We start from the raw sequence: 21963 nt of genomic DNA, 5'->3' as shown, positions 1-21963 counted from the left end.
AAATGGAGAATTCCTGTGAGTACTAAGGGATAGAAGATGGATAGTGGTCTCTTTTGTCTCTGTTCAAGTGTCCTCATTACTCCCCCGTTCTTGCAGTTGTTTCTTTTAGAAAATAACTGGATTCTTTTCATTCCTCCGCTTCTGTGTCTTGCTAAACCCCCTCCTTTTCTCCATAAGCTGCTTGTTTCTTAAGTCAAGGGATCAAATACTGGGTACATCGATAAAAGCTAATGTAGTAGGCAAGAATTTTTGGTTTCAAAAGTTGCTGGGTATTCTGTGGCCTGGTGCAAGCAAGCTATTTTCTGATCCTTTTGCCATTTCTGCCAGGTGCAAACATTTGAGCCTTGTTTCTTCACAAATTAGCTGTGAAGCTGTGGTGTTACCGCTCTCTTTTGGGCTGAAGATAATGTAATGAATGCCTCCCTGTGTGATTCATTCATTGCTGGTTATGAATAAAGGAAATGTGTAAACCTAGGCTATCTTATGGATCGGTCTTGTGTCTTCTCTGAATTTACTTGGCTTGGTATTAGCCCCTCATTTCAAGTTGGTATCTGCTTACCTTTGTGTGGTTTGACATGAGAGATGGGTTTTTTTTTTTCCGTGTCAGGAGCAACTTCAGAAACTGCAAGTCGCTTCTGGTGTGAGTGAATTGGCCGTCTGCAAGGATGTTGCTCAGGGGATGCCCGGATGGTTTACCATCCTGTGGGAGGCTCCTCTCGTGTCCTTGCATGAAAAGCTGGAGCTGACAGAGAGGAGCTCACTCAGCTCCCTGGATTCAAACTCTTTTGGTCAGAGATACAAGAGACACTGGGAGAGTTTACCTTATGGCACACCAGATATTGACTGAGTTTTGACCCAGTATTAAGTCAGTTTTGTACTTGGGATGGAGCTGCTGCCATGCAGAGTCTCCCAAATCTAAATGACTATGTGTGAAGACCTGGTTTTCTTCTACACGCTAGCATCCTCTGAAGTACTCAGAAGTTATGTATGAGTCATAACAGGTCTTCCACATAAATCTTAATAAGAGCCTTAAAAAGTTACATTTTGGTCAGCTTCTCCCAGAATCCTCTTGGGGAGTGGCCATGATAGCTAGAAAATCTTGGGAACTTTCAGCCATTTCCCCATGTTTTGATCTTCATCAAGCACATTTGGTGCTTTGGATAACATTGCTCATATCAAAAGCGATTTTTGGCCACTTTAGTATTAAATATGGAAAAGCATATTGGGGAAGGAAAGGGCCTTTAGTCTGTTCTCCTTGCTTTCCAATCAGGGCTGTTCATGTCTCTGCTCTTGCATTTCATTTTGTGAATGGACCTACTGTATATCCTTTCTTTAATTAGATTGGTGAAGTCAAGTGCTTTCCCAACCTCTTTTCAAAACCTTGTAAACTACAGGCCCTCCTCTCCTTTTCACACACACACACACACACACACAAAATACTTTACAAAGGCACACACATCTCTTGTTAAATAATGAATGGTCCTGACGATTAAGCCATGCTTTTCTGTGACTGGCTTCTCTGGAATGTGTAGCGCTAACCTAGTTTCAGTTCTCTTGAGCTCCTGGAGGTTTTTATTTTTAATGGAAAGGCTTGCGTGTGTGCACGCAAACACACACACACATACACAGAGAACCCCTCCGAATCGGTCCATGTGACTGCTCAGTCATGTGTTTGTCCTTTTATTCATGCAAGGCAAGTTTCTACAAAAGGGGGGGGGGGGGAGAGAAAAGAACGGAACTTATTTATTATCAAAACCTTTTAGTATTTAGTGTAAACGTCTGTGTAGCCAATCTGAACTTCTAATACTTCCCCACCACATTTTTTTCTAGTTGCACATAGGGTTGACTACAGAGATTTTAAACAATAACTAAAACACTACTCCCAGTGGGTTGCTGTACGTTTTCCGGGTTCTAGAACATGGCCATACAACTTGGAAAACCTACAACAACCCAGTGATTCCGGCCATGAAAGCCTTCGACAATCTATTGAACTACTTCCAGTGTCAGTTGTTTCTGAGTTGCTTAGTTATTCTTGTTTTTGTACAAGCAATCTGGTTTCATTTCCATCAAAAGGCTTCCAGATAGTTGCTGCTGTCATCTCCCCTTGACATGTCTGTGACAGAGCAACAGAAGCCAGTGTGGCCTTCCACATTTTCGTCAATGGATTCAAGCTTCAGCCTCTAATGTGGATCCCACTCATGAACCACAATGTTCTGGCCGCTCTCTCTCTAACACACATCTTTTCTCTCTCTGAAAAGACTCTCAGCCCTCCACATTGGCTGGTGTTAGAGGTGCAATATCCAATGAAAAGGTTGACAAACCACGAATTAGAAAGCAGTTTTTGTTTACATGAGAACACCTTTGTAGGAGTCTCTAGGTCAGGGGTCCTCAAACTAAGGCCCGGGGGCCAGATACGGCCCTCCAAGGTCATTTACCTGGCCCTCGCTCAGGATGAACCTAAATCTGAAACGACTTGAAAGCACACAACAACAACAACAATCCTAACTCATCAGCCAAAAGCAGGTCCACACTTCCCATTGAAATACTGATAAATTTATATTTGTTAAAACTGTTCTTAATTTTAATTATTGCATTATTTTTTAGTGTTTTTTGCACTAGAAATAAGATATGTGCAGTGTGCATAGGAACTCATTTATTTATTTTTTCAAATTATAATTCAGCCTTCCAACAGTTTGAGGGACTGTGACCTGGCCCTCTGTTTAAAAAGTTTGAGGACCCCTGCTCTAGGTCATCCAGAGCACCTCCATCTTTTGATGGCAGCTAACCAAACATTATACTGGAGAACCCAGAGAAGTTTTCTGTCTAGTAATCTCTAGGCCTTCCAGTGTAACTTTATGGGTTTTTTTTTCATGTCAGGAGTAACTTGAGAAACTGCAAGTTGCTTCTGGTGTAAGAAAATTGGCTGTCTGCAAGGACATTGCCCAGAGGACACCTGGATGTTTTACCATCCTTGTGGGAGGCTTCTCTCATGTCCCCTCATGGGAAGTTGAAACTGACAGAGGGAGCTCATCTGCGCTCTCCTCAGATTCAAACATGCAACCTGTCAGTCTTCAGTCCTGCCGGTACAAGGGTTTAACCCAGTGCACCACTGGGGACTCTATGGTGGAAGTCAACAAGAGAGTGATGTTGGAAAACCTAGAGATTCCTAGAGAGAACATATTACTTAAATCTGCAAATAGTCAAATCTGTCAAATCTGAAAATATGGAGGGCTGGCAGTAGTGCCAGATGAAAGCAAACAGTGGAAGTGGAATATGCTACTTTGTAGTGTGGTGGAATCTTCTCTGGAGATTGTTAAACAGAGATTGATTCCTGCATTGCAGGAGGGTTGGACTGGATGGTCCTTGTGGTCTCTACCAACTTTGTGATTCTGCGGTGTTGCGTCTATGATGCTCCCTATTAAGCCAATGTGCAAGACTGCCCATTGTAGACCAGAAATTGATGACCAAAAGAGCTAAGTAACACAAAAAGAGACAAATATCCTTAGATGCACTGTGGGTTATTTAGCAGCAAGTATCTTTATGTTCTTGTACTCTGAGGGCTGGTTCTTAATGTTCCACTAGAACAGAGGAAATCCAACTTCTAATCTTCACTCAGCCATGAAGCTCACTGGGTGACTTTCGGTGAGTCACTATCTCGTACCATGCTTATTGCAAGGATAAAGTTGGGGAGTGGGAGAGAGAAATTATATAGGAGCAAAATGTGTGTCTGTATATTTTAAAGTCATTATGCTACGCATAATTTCACAATGGTTGTATTTTGTGAAGCCTTTGGGCAGATTCCAGGTTTCTGCTAAGGAAGCAGTAGATTTTTTGTGGAGAAAAGGTTGGACAAGATCCTATGTGCAAACCATAGAAATGGGACCAGATTAACCAGCAGAGACATTCTGGAGATTTTAGTGTTTTTGTAAGAACAACAAAGATTGTAGGATCTCTCTTGGAAAACTTATTGTGACATACCCACGAGTGGTTAATAAGGGGAAAGTGCTTTGGCTTGTAGTTTGGTGTTGAGCTCAGTTTCAGATGCTGAGTTTGACCTACTGAGCCCTATCTGAAAGCTAGCTTTCGCATGCAAAAGACATACCACAACTTGAGTTCATCAGTGCAGTCCTTATGGCATGTTACAACATCTTGTGAGATCAAGTTGTTGTGTACATCTGTCACATGTCTTTTTCTGTGCCCACTGTGGAATTACCTGCCAAGGGAAGTTAGGCTGGTTCAATCTATTCTAAGCCTCTATTGAGCAATTAAAACAGTGTCCTCCATTCACTGTGCGTTGTCTTGGGTGCAGTGAAATGCTGCATGGTGATATTTAAATGCTTTTTTAAAGTGTAGAATGGTGGATATGGAGAGTGAATGCAATGGAAGGAGAAATGTTCTCGTATCCCTGCCTCTCATCTAGATATTGTTGCGTGCAGTAATTCTTGTGCCCAAATATTTGCAAACTTTTGTGTCCAGTTATACGAACTATAGACCTATAATTCATATAATTGGACCTACCATGAGATATTATTAACATTTTAAGAAAAATGAAATATTTAGATATCATGAATCACAGGGTAGAAATAGGAGGATGGAGTTCTGTAGCCTTGGCTATGGAAATGCTTGTTTGTCTTTAGCTGTTCAAGAAGAAGCACATATACAAAAATTGGTTATTGCTGTGTCTCTATGACTTAGATAAAATCGTAGAATTCCTTTGCTGCCTTTTTTTATATCTTATAATCTACTCTGATTTGTGGTTACCGTGGCATGCGATTTTCTTGGCATGGTTGATTCAGGCGAGGTTTGCCATTGCCTTCCTCTGAGGCTGAGAGAGAGTGACTTGCCCATGGTCACCATGGGATTCCACGGCGAAGCAGGGATTTAAAGCCTTGTCCCCTATTTTTTTTTAAAAAAAATTAATTGTTTGACACAAACAATTTAATATATAATCAGAAAATATACATTCAAAAATAATGAAACGTGTCTAGATCTGTATGCAAATGGCAATTTGTGCTGAATAAGTATAACATACTTTACCATTCACCCAAATTTAAGACATTTTCAAAGCAAAATCCATGCAAACTATTCCTGACTAGAATTATTGGTTACAATGTTTTAGGAAAAACTGTTTCCCTCTGGATAATAGCAATAGTGTCACCAGATACTTCTCCCCCGCCCCCGCCCCCTCCATATCACATGCAAAAAATCCTAATGTATTTTTTTTAAAAAAAGTCCTTGCAAGACAGGAAATATATCTGCATGATCAAGAGAATTTCAGAATATGTCTAAACACATCATGATATCACATTAATAATAATAAAAAATAACCCCATAAGAATGGGAGCAGACAATGAAGTATTTTCTTATGATTTAAGCTTTCTATTTTACATATACAGGTATGGATAACTATAAAAACCCAATTTGCATAAATTGAAAGATGTTTAAAATCATAATCAAACATTTCATTAACATTATGCCAACATGTTTAACCTTTTCAGGAATCACTTATTTCTAATTTTGTAGCTTTCCAGCTTGTCCATATAGCAATACGTATTTCTTAAAAAAAATATTTTTCCTTTCTCTCTTCTTCCTCCCCCCTTTTCCCCCTTTCCCTTCCTTTCCCTGACAACCATACATAATCCCTTTTCTAAATATCAACATAACGTTCGCATCTCAAGAGTTCTGCCATAATACATATACTATGGAAAAGAAAGTCACATCAACCCTTGTCTCCTGAAGTCCTTGTCTACCACTCAGACCACAACACCATGTTGACTTCCAGGGCTTGGTGTCTATATTTTGTATATTTCTAATTAGGAAAGCATAGCTGTACTCACCATTTGCTTCTTTGGGTTTTTCTTGGGTGCATATATGTTTAGAAATAGACAATAAGCTATTTGTTTATAACATCAGTAGTACAAGGCATGTGGAGTCCTCACAAATGGCTTTTGTTTCTCCAGCAAAGTGGCACGTCAAGTGCTTCTTCATATAGTTGTAGTTCCCACTTGGTACTCTTGGAATGTCTGTCTGTTGTCATTTCTGTGATGGCTTCTTTGGCTCTTTTCCCCAACCCCACTTTCCTTTTTGTTTAGCCAATGGATCAGGGCTACAAATTTTAACCTCGAATGTGTTGTCTTGCAGCTTGAGGTACCTGAACGCTTCTGCCAACAAACTGGAAATGCTACCTCCAGCCACTCTTTCGGAAGAGACCTGCAGTATTTTACAAGAACTGTATTTGACCAACAATCACCTCACGGATAAATGCGTGCCGTTGTTAACGGGTCATCCGCACCTGAAGATCCTGCACATGGCATACAATCGGCTGCAGAGCTTCCCTGCAAGGTAGAGTAACATGCTGTGCTGGCTGTTTCCAGATGTTAGACTATAAGCTACAGGTTGAGTGTCCCATATCCAGGATTCTGAAATCCAAAATACTCCAAAATTGTCCACATGGGTGGCTGAGATAGGGAAACCTTTGCTTTCTGATTCAGTGTGCACAAAACTATTAAAATATTGAATATAAATTTACTTTCAGGGTATATGTATAAGCTAAATGTGAAACATAAATGAATTCTGTGTTTACGTTTGAGTCCCATCTCCAAGATAAAAGGGAAGAGTAGGGATAAAATAAACATAACATAACAACAACAAGAACGCACCAACAACAATGACCAGAAAAGAAGGGAATTAAATATTGGGATCTTTTACACAAGTGGATTTATGTTTGGGGTGAAAGGCATACTTTCTCTACTCAGATATATTTTATCTGTAGCTTTTAAAAAGGAGAGGATGGGAACAATGTGAGACGTTTTTCTATCATGCATACAAACTTGGTCGGACTAGCTTCAACAGCCATAGAGGCTATAATCAATAGATCAAGGATTTTCAAGGTTACGAAGTCTTATAGAAGGTAGACTGGGAGAAAAGCATGTGTATACTGTACACACAAAGGCAGACTGAGTTTCTGAGGATGCTCAGCATTTACTCGGTCAGCATTTCAAAGGAGGAAAGGAGAGACAGAATATTAGCAACAGGGCATGTTTAAAAAAAAATGACCACAAGGAAAGAGGAAGGTTAGGGATAATTTTGCCCGTAGCAGTTTCTGCCGAATCCCGAAGCCCAAGGGTCATGATTGTCAGGTGGAAGGAGACAGGTTACATCTGCCTGCTGGCTTAATTGGTACCCATGTGGCTGAGTTAGGGCAGAGTTTAGCAGAAATGTTTGTCTCTGTTGGGAGTTATGGGTAGATTGCATTTATTGTATCAAAGAAGGACTACCGGAAAAATATGTGGCTGGTTGTTTTGCACTTCCACGAGGAATTCATTCCTCCACATTCTGCCCCTTTCCTCTTTCCCACCAATTCAGTTCCTTCTGTCACTGTACATGCCCTAGGCAAATCTCCCTGTTCTGCCAATTTCCTCATCTTCAGTCCTCCCAATATTTTTTAGCATCATTTTTAGCCTCAAGTCGGCATAGCAAGTTTTTAGTCTCTCAGCCGAGCTGACCTTCAGCTTCACAGCTGTTGCACGGTTCTCAAGGCCTCTATGACTGATGAGTTTTCCCTCGGTATTTAGGGTGTTTGTGTTTATCCACTAGCCTTAGTGGTGGATCTAGATGTGTTCAAACACAGTTTTCAGACCACCCCCCCCCCCCCAAGAAAAGTCAGCAATGCCTGGGATGTGGTGCCTGGGGGATTCCATGAGTTGTAGCCTCATGGAATCCTAAACCTAACCCCACACATTTGGATGAAACCCGCTTGATTTAGACTCTCGGATTAACTTAGTTATGTATTACACACATAACTAAATTAAGTAAAAGAGGGTCTATTGTGCCCCACAATTTGTCTGCCTGCCATTCCCTACTCACTGATTTACCAGATCACTAACATTGGCATTTACACCACCATCTCTAGCTAGGAAACCACACACTCTGCTGTCTGATGTCTTAAAAGGAAGAAGCATTATGATTTAACATTCCAGCAATAGTGTTTGTTGTACAAGTAAGGAGGGAGAAACAAGGCTGTTGCATATGCTAGACACAGATGTTGCTATGCCTTGCATTCAGTGCAGCTATATTATATACTGTATATACTTGAGTATAAGCCCCCCTTGGCTTATACTTGGGTGAGGGTCCTGGCAGGAAGGCATGGGTCTGAAAGAAGGGCTTTTTTCAGCCCCATCCCTTCCTGCCAGGACCCTCACCTCTCTATACAGCAACCCAGCTCTCCTTCCTCTCCTCATCTCTCAGCACCAGTCTTTCCCACTTTTCCTTATTCATATACAAACAGCACCCCCCCCAATATATAATTAATATAAACTATGGTGATTACTGGAAGGCTACGTAAGCACATTTACATTGAAAAAGGTTAGAATGATGATTTAATCAGAGTTGGATCGTTTTATCTTAAATTACAGTTTTATGTAAATATTCATAAACATTCAGCCTACTGATGCCTCAATTAATGTAATTGAATCTTGGCTTATACTCAAAGCAATATGTTTTCCCAGTCTTTTTGTGGTAAAAATAGGCTTGCATTTGGGTCGGCTTATACTTGAGTATATACGGTATGTTTTTAAATGCCTCAAAGAGCTTACATGTAGGCAGTGGAGCAAACTAGTTGTCTGTTCTTCCAGAGGGCAGCAGGGATAGAACCAGTGGGTGGATATTGTAAAAAGGTAGGTTTTGACTAGACATTTGGGAGAAACATGTTAATAGTAAGAACTGTTCTGCAGTGGAACATAATACCTCAGCATGTGGTGGGGAATGTATTAGCAGAAGCTTGGTTTGAGTTATCAAGGATGCGATGCTTGAATCCTACATCAAACAGCCAATGTTGAGCAGACCTTTCACTAGCTAGCCTGCAGGGTCCCTTCAAACTCTGGACTTCAACCCAATGTTTATCATCTTGTAGTGTTAATATAACACTTCCTTTCTCATTTTGTCCTTTGAAATAATTAGTAAACTTATTTTACAAGCAGGAAATATGGATCTAAGACTTCTACAGAATCTCAATCAGCAAAAAAACCAAGAACATGGGTGAACAAGAGGCAGTCCTGTATCAAATTTAACTACCAGTAGGCCTCCTGTCACCTTCTGAAATTGTCAATTCAGATGGCTGTGCTGTTTGTGCAAACTACATGTTTATCAAGAGATAAATACATTTTTGAAAGAAACCAGTTTTAAATTTATATAAATCATTGTGTGTGTGTGTGTGAGAGAGAGAGAGAGAGAGAGAGAGTGAAAGAGAGAGAGAGAGAATGTTTTTGATCACTGCTTAAAATCAAACTCTGCTCTTTCTTTCCTTTTCCTGTAGCAAAATGGCCAAACTTGAAGAGTTGGAAGAAATTGACGTGAGTGGAAATAAGCTGAAATCCATTCCCACCACCATCATGAACTGTCGGCGAATGCATACTGTGATTGCACACTCCAATTGCATTGAAGTCTTCCCGGAAGTCATGCAGCTTGGCGAAATCAAAGTACGAGCTTCGTATTTGAATAATTTACCCTAAGAGCTCCTTTCTGGATGTTTGGAAGTAGTCCGTAGCAGAAATGTAGCATATTCAAAATGCTCAGATACCAAAGTGTGATGTCTCATGTAATCAGTGAAGTGAGGTGCAGATAGATGAGCTTGCATTACGCCCAGTCCTTAGAGAGGAAGGATTCCATGAATATTCCATGTTGTCTGTGTCCAGATGTGCAGGGTGTTGTCCTGAAGAGACATTTTTGCACATACACACTCACCTTCTCCTGCCCCAATCGCAAGTCCTTGTTCATCAATAGTTTTTTTTGGGGGGGGGGGGGGTGGAATGCCAATTGTACAAAAATAGACCAAAACCCTCCATCTATTTCTGGATCTCTTTCCCCACCTCCAGTTTAAAAAAAACCTCAGACAATGGAAACCAGCAGTGAATCATTTTGTGGTCATTTTGAAAGTTTTTTTTTTTGGGGGGGGGGGGGCTTTATTTTGAGCCTATTTAGAAACCCTGTAGCACCTGGTGGGACCGTAGGAATTGGCGCCATATCCATCACAGTTGCCAGGCCCTGGTTTAAACTCTGACTTTTCTTCTATGTTTGTCCTACCCTACATCCATCCCAACAAAGACTCTGCTGCTATTTCCAAGAGAGACTCCATTGATAGATGAATATCTTCAGCAATGTTCCATTTCATTGCCGTCTATTGGCTTTTTTCCTTGTGATTTCTTACACTTTGTTCCGTTTTCAGTGCAGACATTGCTGTTGAATTGGCTTTTGAATGCACTTTTAAGTTGCCAGCCTGCTCTTTGCAAGGTTCTTGTAGTGAGTAATAGTTCAGGGGTGCCAGTTCTGTCTAAATTAGGACAAATCCATCCCCTCAAATGGCTCCTATTTTTTTTACTCACGACATTACTTTTAATTAAAACTCACTTAACACTGACGTGCTCCATTAGGTTATGGAGAATAATTAGCTTGGTAAGACCAACGAAGAAGAAAATCATTACTTGTTGTTCAACAAACATAAAGAACATGTTTTCACATTTTTTTATTGTGAGAAAAATCACAAAAGGATGGTTTTGTGTACAAGAAAGTGACTAACAAAATGAAGTTTAACAAGGACAAATGCAAGACACTCCACTTAGGCAGAAAAAAATGAAATGCAGAAATACAGAATGGAATACGCTTGGCTCGATAGCAATATGTATGAAAAAGATCTTTGAGTCCTTGTGGACAGGAAGCTGAACGTGAGCCAACAGTGCAATGTGCCAGTTTTAAAAAGCCAATGGGATTTTGGCCTGCATAAATAGAGAGTATAGTGTCTAGATCTAGGGAAATCATGCCACCCCTCTACTCTGCCTTGGTCAGACCACACCTGGAATCGCACTGCGTCCAGGGAGATGTTCTGGAATGTGTCCAAAGGAAGGCGACTCAAAGGATCCAAAGGTCTGGAAAACAAGCCCTATGAGGAGCAGCTTAAAGAGCTGGGAATGTTTAACTTGCAGAAGAGAAAGCTGAGAGGAGACTTGGTGCCCATGTATCAAGATGTGAGGGGAAATCATAGGGAGGAGGGAACAAGCTTGTTTTCTGCTGCACTGGGGACTAGAACACAGAACAATGGCCTCAAACTACAGGAAAGGAGATTCCACCTGAACATGAGGAAGACCTTCCTAACTGTGAGAGCTGTTCAGCAGTGGAACTCTCTGGAGGCTCCTTCTTTGGAAGCTTTGAAGCAAAGGCTGGATGGTCATCTGTCGGGATGCTTTGAATGAGATTTTCCTGTTTCTTGGCAGGGGGCTGGACTGGGTGGTCCATGAGGTCACTTCCAACTGTATGGTGTTTTTGCACTATAGCAGTATAGGACCCCTTACATTAAGGATGTTTGAGCTAAGCATTATGATTGTAAATATATATGTCAGTTATATTAACACAAATTGCTGTGGTACCCTCCGTATTGGGAAAAAAAGGAAGTACAGAGAAAATTAGATGTCGGGGAGAAATACGTCCTCACTGATGTATTACATTTCTCTCTGTAAGAATATCCCACAGCATGGAAGTATTTTGTCCTGAGTACTTCAACATTGAATTTGAAGTGTTATCATCCAGGTCCTGATTTACAACCCCACACTTTTGTTCATGAGGAGCAAGCCTTTCTGATTTGTATCAGGTTCTATTTAACCAAAAATGTGCAGGACCATCAGATATGAGGAAGTTGTTTTATGAACACCCTTCTCTGTTTTCTTCCTCCCTCCCTCTGTTTCCCTTCGTTCAGTGTGTGGACCTGAGCTGTAATGAGCTGTCTGAAGTCACGTTACCTGAGAACTTGCCTCCGAAGCTGCAGGAACTAGATCTAACTGGAAACCCCAGACTTGTCCTGGACCACAAAACCCTGGAGCTATTGAAGTAAGGAACTGTCAGTTTTATTACTCTGAAGGGAACACAGAGCACTTAGGAAGCAAACGCACCCAGTATCTAAACATCAGGTGCATAAGCAGTTCAAAAAGAAAAACACGTGGTGCTTTTTTCTTTATTGCTATACTCCCTACATGACTGGCTGAGTTGGGAGCGGTGAAACATACCTACCTTTACACTTCCAAAATGTCTGAGTTTCTAACTAAACCTCCTCCCTTCCACTTTCAGAATATACGGGTAAGTTTCCAGTCCCAATTCAAGGTATAGGTTATCACATATAAAGCTCTAAATGGTTTGGGACCTCCCTATCTTCGTGACCTCATCTTCCCCTACGAACCTTTGCAATCTCTTAAGACCTTCTGGAGAGGCTCTCCTCTCGCTTCCACCACCGTCTCAGGCGCAGTTGGTGGGGACAAGAGAAAGGGCCTTCTCGGTTGTCGCCCCTCAGCTTTGGAATACCCTCCCCAGGGAGATCAGGTTATCTCCCCCTCTGTCCACTTTCAGCAAAGAGTTAAAGAAATGGATGTTCTGCTGTGCTTTTGAGTAGATAATTCTGTAGATAGCTGGCCCCAGCTAGGGCCCTAGGGCAAACTTCGATCCTCCAGGTGTTTTGGACTTCAACTTCCACAATTCCTTTTTTTTCCAGTTTATTTTAGTTATTTATTTTATTATTTATTTGGACCATTTCTACCCCGCCCTTCTCACCCCCCAGGGGGGATTCAGGGCGGGTAACACAGGCAATAATTCAATGCCAACAGTATCAAAACAACAATACAAAACAGCAATATAAAATCCATTACATAACAATTAAACAGTGCTATTAATTAAAATTACATAATCACATAGAACAAATCACATAATCACAGCTCATAAAGCCATTTCCAATTTTCAAACAATCCTATTGTCTGAGTTCAGTGCCTAAAGTGCTGCTGTGCCCACTAGCCAAAGGCCTGGCTCCAAAACCACATCTTTAGTTTTTTCCTAATAGTAAGGAGGGAGGACGCCGATCTAATCTCGCTGGGGAGCGAATTCCAAAAGTGGGGGGTCACCACCGAGAAGGCCATGTCGCTCGTCCCCACCAGACGCGTTTGAGACACTGGTGGGACTGAGAGCAGGGCCTTCCCAGTAGATCTTAAATTACGAGGTGGAACATAGAGAGAGATACGTTCGGATAAGTAAGCTGGGCCGGAGCCATATAGGGTTTTAGAGGCTAAGACCTTCACTTTGAATTGTGCTCGGAGGTGGACCGGCAGCCAGTGGAGCTGACGCAGCAGGGGGGTGGTATACTCCCTGTATGGTGCTCCGGTGAGTAATCTCGCTGCCGCCCGTTGGACTAATGGAAATCTCAGAACAGTCTTCAAAGGCAACCCCACGTAGAGTGTGTTGCAGTAATCTATTTGGGATGTAACCAGAGTGTGGACCACCGTGGCCAAGTCAGACTTCCCAAGGTACCGGTGCAACTGGCGCACAAGCTTAGTTATGGTACATAACAGAAAAACAAATCATAACAGATATAGTCAGGTAACAATATTTTTGATGAATTCATGCCTATCTACCTTAGTCAATCAACCAGTTAATTCTGACACTGAGTACATATTATTATCAGTTACTTAACTTAAAACATATAGACTTGCTATTTCTACACATTATCCACTATTTTCAGTCTAAGCTTTCTACTCAATTTTTTCCATAACATTCAGACAACAAACATGACATATTATACACGACAGACCATACACTTACCAAAAACCCCTATCCCACACAAAATAAAACCTCTTCTCCACACCCTTCACCATGACTTCCAACGCTGAAGCACTACGAAGCCTTTAAGCTCATTTATCTATCCTTTTTCATAGTTAACCTAAATTCATAATGGAGCTCTTCTATATTACTGACTCTCTATTCAGATATGTCATGGCCAACTTCCATTTTTTCTTTAAAAAATCCTCGTTACTTTTGTTCCTCCTATTATTGATTAGTTAGGCCATTAGCATATATTCTCACATTCTTTCCCTCCAATCCTTTTTGGTTAAACCTTTTCCCGCTTTCCAGTCTTTGGCTATGGTTAATCTTGCCACTGCAAAGCTATATTGGTTTATTTCTTGGTCCTTTTGATTATTGTTTTCTCTATGTAAACCTAGCAGAGACACAACCCTGGGCTTTTAAAAATCTTATTATGTAGCATTTTATTTGTCTCCTTACTTACCTTATCCCAAAATGCCTGAATGGTCACACAGGTCCATCACATATGGAGAAATGTCCCTTTCTGTTTCCTGCACCTCCAGCAAATACCTTGTTGTGATTTGTCTATTTTAGCCAATGTTGCAAGGGTGATATAGCACTAATAGCCGATAAGCTCTTAGGAATTGTGGGAGTTGAAGTCCAAAACACCTGGAGGGCCGAAGTTTTCCTATGCTTGTCCTAAGGAACTTTACAGCTTTCTGTACTGTTGAAAATTTTTGTGACTTTCAGTTAGATAGGCACAGGTGCCTCATTGCTTATCACTTTTGACCCTCTGAAATGCAGTCTAACATTGCACCTGATCATGACAAAGTGCTTCTTCGCTGAAATGTATTAATAGTATGCATGACCACATCAAAGATTAGTGCTGCTTTGAGGTTGTTTTTAATTCTTGCACAATAATCCCTGTGTCACAACCAGATAGCTCTGAAGTTTTCTTCCTGCTTCACCTCCTGCAGTGAACCCTTTGAACCTGGGAATTGAACATTGGCCTTGCGTGGCTCTTGCAACCTGCAGTGAAACTCCCAACAAGTTTACATCTACCCTTATCCCTTTTGTTAAAAGGCGTGCCAGGGAGCACTTTCCTCATTCTGTGTTACCTTTGAGCCACCTTGCGAACTAGTATAAACATGCCTTGTACGGATTACAGTTGCCACAATATTGCTGGCTAAAACAGAGCCTTCCTGCTGGATCATAAAGTTTCAGATCCATCACTTACGTTAAAAAGCCTGCCTGGGCCCTCTGCAGGTCTCCTCCTGTTCCTGCCGCCATTTACCAATGGTTTTCAGCATGCCCATACCAGCTACCCACCCATCACTTTTGTCTTGGTAGAGATTTTGGCCCAAGTAACACACTATTCTGGCACTGCGCTCAGGAATTTTTTTTTTAACAATTGTCACTCCCACAATCCTTTGGACATCCTGGCCAGTGGTCATGTTGGTGGGCGAATTCTAGAAGTTGCAGTTGCCAAGAGTAGCTTTGCCAAACTGTGTTCTTCCATGGCATTTTTTCACGTGGTTGTGTGATGTAGTCTAGAACCCAAGTCATGCCTTGGGAAGCTGACTTGGTTTTCAAGAGTTGCCTCCTCTTACATTCAGGGAAGCAAAATGTTATAGGCTGCGGCTTGAGAAGGACCCAACCCAGCTTCTCCTCCTGATACCAGGAGCACCAGGGCTTCCTTCCTAGTGGTGTTTCTTTCTTAATTCATTGACTTCTAATCTGTGGCCCACTTACTGGAGTACATACATAGGGATGGTGTTGTGATGCGTTACAAAAGCTACTCAGCAGCCCTAGCAGTAGGTGACTTAAGACACCAAAGAATTCGGGACAAAGCCCATTTAAATTAGCAGCTATTGCTAATTGTTTTTGTGGAATGTATTATTTAAGTGGGGTTGTTGTAATTTCTGTAAGTGCTATTTATGTTCATTGACACTGTAATTGTTATTATTATGGATATTGATGTAATTATGTGTTATGGCACTATTCGTGCTGTTTTGTAAGCTGCCCCAAGTCCCTTTTTGGGAGATGGTAGCAGGATATGAATAAAGTTTTATTATTATTTATTATAAAGCAATAAGATAATGAGGGTTTTAAAAGAAAGAGTAGTATACCCTTTCTTTGTACTCCTGCCAACTCCAGAACTCTTTGGTCGTCTTTTGTTATTCTGTATATATAACGGTCAGGTATGTATGTATGTTTGTACCACAAAAGCTAGATGAAGCCGCCTTCTGTGATGTCATTGGATAGGCTGTTACTAGGTGAAGTGGCCCTCTGTGGTGTCACTGGGAAAGAAAGGTGACATGTGTATGAGGGAAAGGGAGGAAGGAAAGGGTTAGAAAGAGAGTTGCCAGAGTGTTGCAGTGGAGACATTGTGAAGTTTGCTTTCTCAGAGCTGGAGAACGATGAAAGCAGGGGGGCAATTGTCCCAACAACACCCGTGCAATGACAGGTATATAACCTAGTCTTTGATAAAAAAAAAATAGGTGGTGGAGGTGTTTGAGATGGGTGGTTTTCTGTATTTTTCTCAAGGGTGGATTCAAGAAGAAGATTTGTGTAGAGTTCCGTCTTTCCCAAATGTAGGCCCTCAAGTGTTGCTAGGGGTCTCCCATCATCACCCCCATCATCATCACAGACGGACAGGTCGCAGGTTCGAATCTGGGGAGAGGGCAGATGAGCTCCCTCTATTAGCTCCAGCTCCTCATGCGGGGACATGAGAGAATCCTCCCACAAGATGGTAAAACATCAAAACATCCGGGCGTCCCCTGGGCAACGTCCTTGCAGACCGCCAATTCTCTCACACCAGAAGTGACTTGTAGTTTCTCAAGTCACTCTTGACATGACAAAAAAAGAATCCCCATCCAATATGCCAAGTGGTCAGGGATGATATAAATATGTTTTTAATTTCAATTTTTTACATGCAAAGTAAAATGACCTTGTTAGGCTCTTGGTTAGCTACCATAACACTCTAAGATTGCAACAAGAAGGAATAAGGAAATTTGAAAAGACGGAAAAAAGTAGTGAGGGGTGATAGTTGCAGTCTGACCACATCTAAAGATCAAACATTGGAAAAGACTGGTTGATCAATAGGCTGCCATTTCCTCTATCTATCGATCGATCGATTGATCGATCTATGCATGGATATTTGTACCCATCTTGTTCTTTTAAAGGTGTTTAGATAATCCTGTGAATTGCCAACGTGCCAGAGCTTAAAGGCAGTTGCTTGGATCTTTGCATGCCCTGGCAGTCTGTCAAAACGGGGCAGTTCCTTTTGAAAGCCACGCTCTGTTTCCTATTCTTTTGAGCGCCTGAACATCCAGACCAAAGGGTAAAGGCTTCTTGGGTAATAATAGTTTATTGGAAAGCACAGAAACAGTGGGGAGTGAGTTGCAATGAAAGCATGGAGACTTAAAAAAAGTACAGTTTCCAAGATCCCCAACTTGAAGAGCTCATTGTGTTGACTGGAGGAATTCTGGGTGAAAGAGTCCAAGCCCTAGTTACAGTATAATGAGGATAGTTTGTTGTTCATAGGTGACCAGTAAGTGTGGGGTTTTATAATAGAGTGAGGAACCAGGATGTGGAGGGGATTGGAGAGTTTATTGGAAGGCGTGTTGCTAGTGTTTCATTATTTAAAATGTTCACTAAACTATGTTAAACATGCAAACATCAGTGTGCTCAAATTAAAGTCTCTCCTGCTTTTTCTTAAAATATTCTCCACTTGGTCTAATGCTTCACTGCCATTTGAAATAGTCATATCCTATGTGATGGGCACAATGCTTTGAGATACCACATTTGTGACGCTCCCTCTGTAAAATAGCAGCAGGCAGCCTGTTTAAAATTAAAAGTTTTTTCATTAATCATCCATTTGGCATTTGAAATTTCTCTTTGTCTCAACTGTTCTGCTGCTGCCCTTTTTAGCACTGGTTTTATTGATTGATTTCTGTTTTAGGTGATTTGCTGTATTGATTTCAATTTGCTCAGCTTGGAACGATCACTTAGAGAAAAACAATCTCTTAAATACTATGAAAATAAATTATAGCCTTTTAAAAAATGCTCCTTTGAGCATGCTTCATCTTCATGATTCATCCTGGCTACCGTCCAGAGCGTATACGCACCCACATTTCTAAGGGAATTTACTATTTTAGAAAACCGTGACTCCAAAATCTTTAAAATGTTAAAAATGTGCTGGATTGGGGATGGGGATGAGGATGGGGGGTATCTTGCAGGTATGGCAAAAGAATTGTTGGAAAAAAGAAATTTAAAGACAAGAGAGCAGCGATCCCTAGCCTCAGTGTATTTTGTCTTGATGACACATCTACACTAACCATTTAATGCAGTTTGAAAGCATAGTGGCTATACAATGCATGCAGCGAATGCGCACTTTGGACTTTAAACCTTGATAAGCAGTCAGGGAAAAATCCAAAATAATCTTAATGCTCTTAATCACCATCGGAACTCAGAACCAGTTCCAGTACTTGCAGTCTAATCAGCCACATAGTGGAACCACTTCCTTCTAAAGTTGGACCCAAATCACTGTTAGCAAAAATTTATTTGTTTACAACATTTCTACCCTGCCCTTCTCAACCCCCCGAGGGGGGACTCAGAGATTTGTAGTTTTCGAAGGGCCATTTTTGTGTAATTTCCAAAAACAGAAAGGGGAAGAGAGAGACACGAAAAGAACAGTGAAACGAATTCAGAGAGATGATATTTTCAGAAAGAGTTAAGTCCACAAAATGCTTGAGGGAGAGGGAACTGTGGCATCCTTTTCTCTCCCTGGAAGAAGAAGCCTCCTTCATTTTTTCTTGGAAAGTTCCTTCCTCCTTCAAAGAGGACCCTTAGATCTCACTAGCATAGGGTGGCCATTGAAACTTCCTCTTGGAGTGTTTCTGTGTCTCTCAGCCAATTAAAAAAAAAAACCTGGTGGTGCCCATGGTCTGATTGGCTGAAAATGGACACAACTGGCGACTACAATTCCAAGAACCCTCTCTTGCTGTTTGTCTTATTTTAAAAAGATGTTATGTTTAAAACTTAAAATCATTCTAAAAAATTAGTAGATTGATTAATTGTTTTGAAACTTGGCAGACCTGTAGTTGTAAATGGGGTCTACAACTGAGGTAGGTTTCATGCAGATAGGCCATAAAATGGTTGAGGATTGAGCCTTTAAAGTTTCCCATGGGCCGAATCTGCCGAATGAAACTGGAAACACCCCTCCCTTTTCGAGTAACTTTCTGGTAAACGGAATGAGGGGTCAGACAAAAACGGACCTGAAAACGGTATGCCTTTTGGCCTGAACGCACATGACTACTTCCTTCTATGCTGGTTTCACCTCAGATTAAAGGATTGGTGTAGATCAGGGGTCCTCAAACTTTTTAAACAGAGGGCCAGGACACCGTCCCTCAAACTGCTGGAGGGCCGTATTATAATTTGAAAAAAAAAACATGAATGAATACCTATGCACACTGCACATATCTTATTTGTAGTGCAAAAAACCACTTAAAACAATACAATAATTAAAATGAAGAACAATTTTAACAAATATAAACTTATTAGTATTTCAGTGGGAAGTGTGGGCCTGCTTTTGGCTGATGAGATCGGATTGTTGTTGCTGGGTGCTTTTCAAGTCATTTTAGACTGAGGTAGACCTTGAGTGAGGGCCAGGTAAATGACCTTGGAGGGCCGTATCCGGCCCCCAGGCCGTAGTTTGAGATGTTGTAGATGTTCCCTGGTGTAGATGTTCCCTGTGGGATGGTTGTTTCAGGATCTGTGTGAGCAAGGAAAAGGTTAAAAGCTGCTGTCAGCTGAACATCAAGGATTTCTGTACATTTTTTTTAAGCTAGTGAAGTAGTGGCGAAATGATCAAACTACTGCAGAAAGCATCTCTCTCTGTGTGTCATTTATATCTCTGTATTCCTTTTCATCTCTTTGTTTTTCATCGAGGCAACTAACTGATCAGTATTTTGTTTTAAAACAAGGATTTATTTTTTTTTTGCAAAAGTAAATAAGATTGTTTTCCTTTGTGTATAGGCACACATGCTTAATATAATCCACTGAAATAATTTTTAAGAACAGCAAGTAGGATCACATAAGCTCAGCACTTTAAAATGTTTTGAGGTGGTTTATATGTCCCGTGAAGCATTAATTTTTCTTGGATTTTTCTTTGTCATTTTAGCAACATTCGTTGTTTCAAGATTGACCAACCTTCGGCTGGTGACGCATCTGGAGCCCCAGCAGTATGGAGCCACGGCTATACCGAAGCATCAGGAGTTAAGAACAAGTAAGCCCTTCATATGGGAAGGAAGGTTATGGCAACTTCACATTGCCAACCTTAGCAATATTATAAAATCTTGCAGGGTTGTTTGGGGGGGGGGGGGTACTTTTCCTTGAGATAGATTAACCATGCAATCAGACTAGAATCATGTGCAGATTTGGGCTCAGGCTGTTGTATTCTGTGCTTGTGATTATGTTGCTTCTGTTGGACACCTTTCAACTTCAGATGGACACCATACATATAGCTCCCTAGTTCATTTCCAGGTGCAATTCAAAGTGCTGATCATACCCTATAAAATCCTATATGATTTAGGGCCAACCTTTCTGGAAAAGCAGAACTATACAAATTGACCAAAGTCTTAAAATCCATGGAGGAGGACAATATTTCCCAGTCAAATTATAGGTTACAGAACAAATCATGTTAGTTAACCTGTTTCCTTGGTGGGATCACCTTATTGGGTATAAGGTATTCTCTATGCATTCATGTACATAACTTTTTCAAATGAAGTTTTTAATGCCTTTCTTGGTAAAAAAAACAAACAAAAACAACCAATAGATATGGTACTGATTTTGGCAGCAGCGTGATAGAAAGAGTCAGCACATCTCCACCTTCCCTTCTTGCACCTAATTAAAGGCACAACACCTTCCTTGAGCCATTGAGTTGTCAGAGCAGTTAAATAAATGACAAAATGAGTGGAGGACTGACTATATAGATATAGATACACACACACATACACATATACATATCCACTAACACAGACAGCCTCCCACCACCACAAACAGGATATAGTTCCAAGTGCTGAGAAGCCTCCAAAGGCACTCCCTCAACTGACATTGCAGATTATAGCGAGCACCATGAACATGTAGCCCAAATGCTGCCAATGTCCTCCCCCCACACTACTGCCCACTACCCAAGGAATGCATTCATTCGGGGATAATTTCATCCTAGATTTGATGTGCTTCCTCCACCACAGGCAGGCACCCCAGGGTTCCTTGGGTGGAATTTGCATAACCCTGCCCACTGCCTCACCCTTAACCCTTTCCTACCTTTTCCTATGGCACGCAGCAAACACAGAGGAATTGATCAGCAACTGAACAGACTGGAGGGGTTTAGGGGACTGACTCAACAGGGTGGAAGTTGTAGTTCACCCTGCATCAAGGCAGAGCACTCTGACCCCCTTCCATAATGGACCTGGACCACATTTGGGATGCAGAACGTCCATGACCAGGTTTCAGGAGAATTGTCCTTGATTTACAGGAGTTGTAGTTCACTGACATCCAGAGAGCATTGTGAACCCAATCAATGATGGATCTGGACAAACCTTGGCACGCAGATCCAATATGGCCAATTGTGAATCATGGCAGGGTTTGGGGCTAATTGCCCTGAGAATCTGGGAGTGGTAGTTCACCCTTATCCAGAGAACACTGAACCCAGTTGATGATGGATCTGGACGAAACTTGACACGCAGAATCACCATGGCCAATGGTGAATACTGGCTGGGTTTGGGGCTGATTGCTTGGGAATCTGGGAGTTGTAGTTCACCCTTATCCAGAGAGCACTGAACCCAGCCAATATCAGATCTGGACCAAACTTGGCAACAGACCCAAAATGGCCAACTTTGAAAAATGGCATGGTTTGGGAAGGATTGACCCCCCCGATTCTGAGAATTGTAGTTCACCTACATCCTTATGCATTTTCTAATGAGAGCATTCATAAAAAAAATAAAAGAAATACTGGCTTTTTCTAATAAGTGGCATTATGTATTACCAAACTTCAAAAAACAAACAATGCCTTTCTCAAATAACCCAGTCACCACTGGGTCCCCAAACTAATATATATATCTCCACTCAGTGTATCAACAATAAAAGATATAAAACAAAAATACACAGACAAATAGACACTAATCACTTTCCTAAACTCCTCTAATAGTTAACTAAAATAAACTAAAACACAATTAAATAATAAATTTGATAAAATGGGATTAAATTACAAAACGAAAGCGGAGGGAAGTAGAGTGATCAGTGTAAAAGAATCAGTCGGAGAATGAATGTGTATGTGTGTGTGTGTGTGTGTCT

The 21963-nt window shown here is 41.2% G+C and overlaps 1 protein-coding gene across 1 annotated transcript in view; it reads left to right on the top strand.

Annotated features, from left to right (window-relative positions):
• The window catches only part of PHLPP1 (PH domain and leucine rich repeat protein phosphatase 1), a 210259-nt gene that overhangs the window by 173093 nt on the left and 15203 nt on the right, over positions 1-21963 (top strand). Inside the window, exons 11-14 of the mRNA XM_060774717.2 lie at positions 6142-6342; positions 9314-9476; positions 11744-11874; positions 19790-19894. Coding sequence (XP_060630700.2) covers positions 6142-6342; positions 9314-9476; positions 11744-11874; positions 19790-19894 — 600 coding nt within the window. The remainder of the gene's footprint in view (positions 1-6141; positions 6343-9313; positions 9477-11743; positions 11875-19789; positions 19895-21963) is intronic.

Source organism: Anolis sagrei, chromosome 4, assembly GCF_037176765.1.
Source record: "Anolis sagrei isolate rAnoSag1 chromosome 4, rAnoSag1.mat, whole genome shotgun sequence".
Lineage (NCBI taxonomy): Eukaryota > Metazoa > Chordata > Lepidosauria > Squamata > Dactyloidae > Anolis > Anolis sagrei.
The sequence above is the reverse complement of the archived record's forward strand: the minus strand, read 5'-3'. Positions and strand labels throughout refer to the sequence as shown.